The sequence below is a fragment of the Gobio gobio genome (assembly GCF_949357685.1).
Source record: "Gobio gobio genome assembly, chromosome: 5".
Classification (NCBI taxonomy): Eukaryota; Metazoa; Chordata; class Actinopteri; order Cypriniformes; family Gobionidae; genus Gobio; species Gobio gobio.
The window spans coordinates 28726-36225 of record NC_137101.1 but is presented as its reverse complement, the minus strand read 5'-3'; the positions used below and the strand labels follow the sequence as shown (position 1 = coordinate 36225).

Here is a 7500-nt window from a genome sequence, read left to right as displayed (position 1 = left end):
CGTTGTGGGGACGTTGTCTGGATGTTGTCTGGATGTTGTGGGGACGTTGTCTGGATGTTGTGGGGACGTTGTCTGGATGCTGTGGGGACGTTGTCTGGATGCTGTGGGGACGTTGTCTGGATGCTGTGGGGACGTTGTCTGGATGCTGTGGGGACGTTGTCTGGATGTTGTCGGGACGTTGTCTGGATGCTGTGGGGACGTTGTCTGGATGTTGTGGGGACGTTGTCTGGATGCTGTGGGGACGTTGTCTGGACGCTGTGGGGACGTTGTCTGGATGTTGGGGGTGACGTTGTGGTGACGTTGTCTGGACGTTGTGGGGACGTTGTCTGGATGTTGTCTGGATGTTGTGGGGACGTTGTCTGGATGTTGTCTGGATGTTGTGGGGACGTTGTCTGGATGCTGTGGGGACGTTGTCTGGATGCTGTGGGGACGTTGTCTGGATGTTGTGGGGACGTTGTCTGGATGCTGTGGGGACGTTGTCTGGATGTTGTGGGGACGTTGTCTGGATGCTGTGGGGACGTTGTCTGGATGCTGTGGGGACGTTGTCTGGATGTTGTGGGGACGTTGTCTGGATGCTGTGGGGACGTTGTCTGGATGCTGTGGGGACGTTGTCTGGATGCTGTGGGGACGTTGTCTGGATGCTGTGGGGACGTTGTCTGGATGCTGTGGGGACGTTGTCTGGATGTTGTCGGGACGTTGTCTGGATGTTGTCGGGACGTTGTCTGGATGCTGTGGGGACGTTGTCTGGATGCTGTGGGGACGTTGTCTGGATGTTGTCTGGATGTTGTCGGGACGTTGTCTGGATGCTGTGGGGACGTTGTCTGGATGCTGTGGGGACGTTGTCTGGATGCTGTGGGGACGTTGTCTGGATGTTGTCGGGACGTTGTCTGGATGCTGTGGGGACGTTGTCTGGATGTTGTCGGGACGTTGTCTGGATGTTGTGGGGACGTTGTCTGGACGCTGTGGGGACGTTGTCTGGATGCTGTGGGGACGTTGTCTGGATGCTGTGGGGACGTTGTCTGGATGCTGTGGGGACGTTGTCTGGATGTTGTGGGGACGTTGTCTGGATGCTGTGGGGACGTTGTCTGGATGTTGTCGGGACGTTGTCTGGATGTTGTCGGGACGTTGGCGTCTGAATGCCTCTGGCTGTGAAGTCGTTTATTGTTGATGTATTTTTTTTCCTGTATGCTTTGAATGTCTGGCTAAACACAAACTCTCACTGTTAAATCTGTGTGTGTGTGTGTGTGTGTGTGTGTGTGTGTGTGTGTGTGTGTTACAGAGATTACGCCGCTTATCCACCAAATACAGAACCGAGAAGATCTACCCCACTAATGTAGGAGAGCAGGAGGAGAACGTGAAGAAGAACCGATACAAGGACATCCTGCCCTGTGAGTAGCCCACCTCTGATGAGGAGGAAGGGTTGAGCTGGTGTGTGTGTGTGTGTGTGTGTGTGTGTGTGTGCTGACACAATGTCTTTCTCTCATCAGTCGACCACAGTCGGGTAAAGGTGACGTTAAAAACATCCAATCAGGACACAGATTACATCAATGCAAACTTCATCAAGGTACTGAACACTTCCTGCCTCTAGATCCCTTCAGTGTGTGTGTGTGTGTGTGTGTGTGTGTGTGTGTGAGATAGGGTTGGGTACCGACTGAATTACGTCGGTACTACCGAGTAATGATTCACATTAAATCAATCGGTACCAAATTTCGGTTCCTGAGACACATCTGGTGATATAGACGAGTGTCTGTGAATAATAAACCTCAAAAAGACCATTTAAAAACTGGTCCTGCGTGTCTCTGTGCGAATGAATGCCGTAGACGCTCAGTTTACAGTCTATGGGTTTACCACACACACACACACACACACACACACACTCTCACTCAGAATTGTGTGTGACGGTCGCATGTTTCCGTCTCTGCTTCTCATATGAGGACATGAACATCATCTGCAGAGCCACTGAGAGTCACTTCATCAGCATTTCACTGTTTCATTTGAGAAAAAACTACCTTCATAAACACAGAAACTCAAATTCACGGCAACCCGTCAAAATAAAAGTTCGGCTAACTTGACAAATAAATTATTGTACAGTAGAATTTAGATGCGTCTCAATGCGTCCGGCAGGCTTTTCAGGATCCAGCGGACCAGGACCAGCAGACTAAAGACCAGTGTTTCCCCAGAGCTGTCTCTGTACTGAACCCTAACCTCCGCTGATCCACTTCCCTCATATACTGATAACTCTCCCACCTCACATCCGCCTTCACTCTGTTATTTACACTGCAGACTGTTTACATTTGCATTTTGCAATCACTTCCACTGCACTTTTACACTTTTTTTCGGATAGCTTCTGTCCATAATTTATTGCACTACCTTAATCCACTGCCATATTCCTCATATTAGCCTAACATATCATTGTATACCTCTATCTGTAAAATTCTGTTTATAGTAATAGCCATCTGTATATTTATAGATATATTTATATATACTCAGTACATCTCCATGTCCTGCACTTATGCAAACGTTGTATATCCTGCACTTGCTGCTATTGCACTTCTGCTGCTATTTGATCTTCTCAAACCCGTCAGATCGTCTGTTCTATGTTTTGATTAGATTTCACGTGACAGACGGAACCGTTCATGAACGACTCATCACTATGGCAACATAAAGAGGTTAACGAACTTTCAGTCTTCAGTTTTCTTAATTCTCTCAATACCACCTTGGAGAAAAGTATCATTTGACATTTAAGCTGACAGTTGTCAAATTTCAAGCGTGGGTAAAGCTGGATACGGAGCGGCTGAAAGATTCCTTTAATGCTTGCGCGCAGACGTGCGTGTGTGTTTGTGTGTGCGAGGGAGAAGGAGGAGATATATTTCATTAACTTCGGGATGTTATCGTTAGGTATGTGGCCTGACAGCAGCTTCTGATGGAAGCGAGGATCACCTTATCCACTGTTTCACAGAGGGAGAGCCGTGCGCATCTGGGCGGAGCTGTTAGCGTGAGCAGAGTTAGCGGAGGCTGGAGAAGTGGAGGAGAACCGCGGGGATGATGATAGTGATGAATAGAGTAATTCTCCATCACATTGCAGTTGTTTTACAGGGTAGCCTTCATTCTTTCTTGTTGATGTGTTTCGGGCAACAAGTTCATACGCTCAATGGATTTTAGCGGTAACGTTAACTTATATTGTTCTGCCCATTGCTGTCACATCGTTTCGTTTTTTGTGCTGCCAATAATCTAAGACATTTCTTACATTAAATGATTTGTTAAACACATTCAAATTAATTATAAATAAAACGTAATATAATGTGGTAACCTCCTACCGTCATGCTTGAACATCTCCACACTAAATTAAAGGCCTGTCTCTTATTGACGCCTGTTTCAAATACAAGCCGGTGCAGTTCGGGGATTTGGGTGAATAGAAGCCCGGCTATTATTTAGAGTTTTACGGTATATCAGCCCAATCGTAAGAACTGAAGTGTTTCTTGTATTTGCTCCTGATGTGACACACGAGCGTCAGCTGGAGCAGTTCCTCAGATCCGCTGGGATTCTCCCGTGATCCTGAAGACCGCGATCAGCTCACGTGTGTGTGTGTGTGTGTGTGTGTGTGTGTGTGTGTGTGTGTGTGTGTGTGTGTGTGTGTGTGTGTGTGTGTGTGTGTGTGTGTGTGTGTGTGTGTGTGTGTGTGTGTGTGCAGGGAGTAGACGGGCCGGAGGCCTACATCGCCACTCAGGGGCCGCTGCCCAACACTGTGCTGGACTTCTGGAGGATGATCTGGGAATACAGGGTTGCGGTGAGTGTGTGTGTGTGTGTGTGTGTGTGAGTAGTGTGTGTGTGTGTGTGTGTGTGTGTGTGAGTGTTCTCATCAGTGACGCGTGGCTTCTGTTCTGCAGGTCATCGTGATGGCGTGTCGAGAGTTTGAGATGGGTCGGGTAAGAGAGCATTGAGTGGGTTCTGTGGTTCGGTCATGAGAGCGCCACACCTCTAACCTGTCCTTCTCTCGTTCTCTGCAGAAGAAGTGTGAGCGTTATTTCCCTGCGTTTGGAGACGAGCCCGTGACCTTTGGCCCCTTCAGGATCTCGTGTGTGAGTCCACATTACATTCCCAAATCTGCAGATCTGACCTGTGGGAATGATTTGCTGTGATTTGTCAGCCGTTTATCCCAGTGTTCAGCTTTTGTCTGGTGTGAGTAGTGTTGTGTGTGTGTGTGAGTGAGTAGTGTGTGTGTGAGTGAGTAGTGTGTGTGTGAGTGAGTAGTGTTGTGTGTGTGAGTAGTGTTGTGTGTGTGTGTGAGTAGTGTTGTGTGTGTGTGTGAGTAGTGTCTGATGGGTTAGTGTGTTTTACAGGAGTCGGAGCAGCCCAGGACGGATTATTTCATCAGGACACTGACAGTGGAGTTAGATCACGTGAGTCTCTCTCTCTCTCTCTCTCTCTCTCTCTCTCTCTCTCTCTCTCTCTCTCTCTCTCTCTCTCTCTCTCTCTCTCTCTCTCTCTCTCTCTCTCTCTCTCTCTCTCTCTCTCTCTCTCTCTCTCTCTCTCTCTCTCTCTCTCTCTCTCTCTCTCTCTCTCTCTCTCTCTGAGGGAAACACACACTGTATGGTACACATGTCATCATAACTCAAGGGTTAATCACAGAGAGCAGTGGAGAGACTGGAAAGAGCAACAGAATAAAATAAAAAGGGGAAGAGGGTCACCATTTATTGCTTAGTAAGTAATAAGCAAGATTTTAAGATGTATGTTTAAGTATGTAGATGTGGTTGGATCAGTGTGTAGATGTGGTTGGATCAGTGTGTAGATGTGGTTGGATCAGTGTGTGGATTGTGTAGATGTGGTTGGATCAGTGTGTAGATGTGGTTGGATCAGTGTGTAGATGTGGTTGGATCAGTGTGTGGATTGTGTAGATGTGGTTGGATCAGTGTTTGGAGTGTGTAGATGTGGTTGGATCAGTGTGTAGATGTGGTTGGATCAGTGTGTGGAGTGTGTAGATGTGGTTGGATCAGTGTTTGGAGTGTGTAGATGTGGTTGGATCAGTGTGTGGAGTGTGTAGATGTGGTTGGATCAGTGTGTGGAGTGTGTAGATGTGGTTGGATCAGTGTGTGGAGTGTGTAGATGTGGTTGGATCAGTGTTTGGAGTGTGTAGATGTGGTTGGATCAGTGTGTGGAGTGTGTAGATGTGGTTGGATCAGTGTGTAGATGTGGTTGGATCAGTGTGTAGATGTGGTTGGATCAGATGTGGTTGGATCAGTGTGTAGATGTGGTTGGATCAGTGTGTGGAGTGTGTAGATGTGGTTGGATCAGTGTTTGGAGTGTGTAGATGTGGTTGGATCAGTGTGTAGATGTGGTTGGATCAGTGTGTGGAGTGTGTAGATGTGGTTGGATCAGTGTTTGGAGTGTGTAGATGTGGTTGGATCAGTGTGTAGATGTGGTTGGATCAGTGTGTGGAGTGTGTAGATGTGGTTGGATCAGTGTTTGGAGTGTGTAGATGTGGTTGGATCAGTGTGTAGATGTGGTTGGATCAGTGTGTGGAGTGTGTAGATGTGGTTGGATCAGTGTGTGGAGTGTGTAGATGTGGTTGGATCAGTGTGTGGAGTGTTTAGATGTGGTTGGATCAGTGTGTGGAGTGTGTAGATGTGGTTGGATCAGTGTGTGGAGTGTGTAGATGTGGTTGGATCAGTGTGTGGAGTGTTTAGATGTGGTTGGATCAGTGTGTGGAGTGTGTAGATGTGGTTGGATCAGTGTGTGGAGTGTGTAGATGTGGTTGGATCAGTGTGTGGAGTGTGTAGATGTGGTTGGATCAGTGTGTGGAGTGTGTAGATGTGTTGGATCAGTGTGTGGAGTGTGTAGATGTGGTTGGATCAGTGTGTGGAGGGTGTAGATGTGGTTGATCAGTGTGTGGAGTGTGTAGATGTGGTTGGATCAGTGTGTGGAGTGTGTAGATGTGGTTGGATCAGTGTGTGGAGTGTAGATGTGGTTGGATCAGTGTGTGGAGTGTGTAGATGTGGTTGGATCAGTGTGTGGAGTGTGTAGATGTGGTTGGATCAGTGTGTGGAGTGTGTAGATGTGGTTGGATCAGTGTGTGGAGTGTGTAGATGTGTTGGATCAGTGTGTGGAGTGTGTAGATGTGGTTGGATCAGTGTGTGGAGTGTGTAGATGTGGTTGGATCAGTGTGTGGAGTGTGTAGATGTGGTTGGATCAGTGTGTGGAGTGTGTAGATGTGGTTGGATCAGTGTTTGGAGTGTGTAGATGTGGTTGGATCAGTGTGTGGAGTGTGTAGATGTGGTTTGGATCAGGTGTGGGAGTGTGTAGATGTGGTTGGATCAGTGTGTGGAGTGTGTAGATGTGGTTGGATCAGTGTGTGGAGTGTGTAGATGTGGTTGGATCAGTGTGTGGAGTGTGTAGATGTGGTTGGATCAGTGTGTGGAGTGTGTAGATGTGGTTGGATCAGTGTGTGGAGTGTGTAGATTGTGTTGGATCAGTGTGTGGAGTGTGTAGATGTGGTTGGATCAGTGTGTGGAGTGTGTAGATGTGGTTGGATCAGTGTGTGGAGTGTGTAGATGTGGTTGGATCAGTGTGTGGAGTGTGTAGATGTGGTTGGATCAGTGTGTGGAGTGTGTAGATGTGGTTTGGATCAGTGTGTGGAGTGTGTAGATGTGGTTGGATCAGTGTGTGGAGTGTGTAGATGTGGTTGGATCAGTGTGTGGAGTGTGTAGATGTGGTTGGATCAGTGTTTGGAGTGTGTAGATGTGGTTGGATCAGTGTGTGGAGTGTGTAGATGTGGTTGGATCAGTGTGTGGAGTGTGTAGATGTGGTTGGATCAGTGTGTGGAGTGTGTAGATGTGGTTGGATCAGTGTGTGGAGTGTGTAGATGTGGTTGGATCAGTGTGTGGAGTGTGTAGATGTGGTTGGATCAGTGTGTGGAGTGTGTAGATGTGGTTGGATCAGTGTTTGGAGTGTGTAGATGTGGTTGGATCAGTGTGTGGAGTGTTTAGATGTGGTTGGATCAGTGTGTGGAGTGTGTAGATGTGGTTGGATCAGTGTGTGGAGTGTGTAGATGTGGTTGGATCAGTGTGTGGAGTGTGTAGATGTGGTTGGATCAGTGTGTGGAGTGTGTAGATGTGGTTGGATCAGTGTTTGGAGTGTGTAGATGTGGTTGGATCAGTGTGTGGAGTGTGTAGATGTGGTTGGATCAGTGTGTGGAGTGTGTAGATGTGGTTGGATCAGTGTGTGGAGTGTGTAGATGTGGTTGGATCAGTGTGTGGAGTGTGTAGATGTGGTTGGATCAGTGTGTGGAGTGTGTAGATGTGGTTGGATCAGTGTGTGGAGTGTGTAGATGTGGTTGGATCAGTGTGTGGAGTGTGTAGATGTGGTTGGATCAGTGTGTGGAGTGTGTAGATGTGGTTGGTCAGTGTGTGGAGTGTGTAGATGTGGTTGGATCAGTGTGTGGAGTGTGTAGATGTGGTTGGATCAGTGTGTGGAGTGTGTAGATGTGGTTGGATCAGTGTGTGG

At 47.8% G+C, this 7500-nt stretch overlaps 1 protein-coding gene across 1 annotated transcript in view; it reads left to right on the top strand.

Annotated features, from left to right (window-relative positions):
- Positions 1-7500, top strand: part of LOC307127199 (tyrosine-protein phosphatase non-receptor type 12-like) — a 20755-nt gene that overhangs the window by 8792 nt on the left and 4463 nt on the right. The window contains exons 2-7 of the mRNA XM_079818308.1: positions 1280-1388; positions 1488-1564; positions 3692-3787; positions 3888-3926; positions 4008-4079; positions 4341-4400. Coding sequence (XP_079674434.1) covers positions 1280-1388; positions 1488-1564; positions 3692-3787; positions 3888-3926; positions 4008-4079; positions 4341-4400 — 453 coding nt within the window. The remainder of the gene's footprint in view (positions 1-1279; positions 1389-1487; positions 1565-3691; positions 3788-3887; positions 3927-4007; positions 4080-4340; positions 4401-7500) is intronic.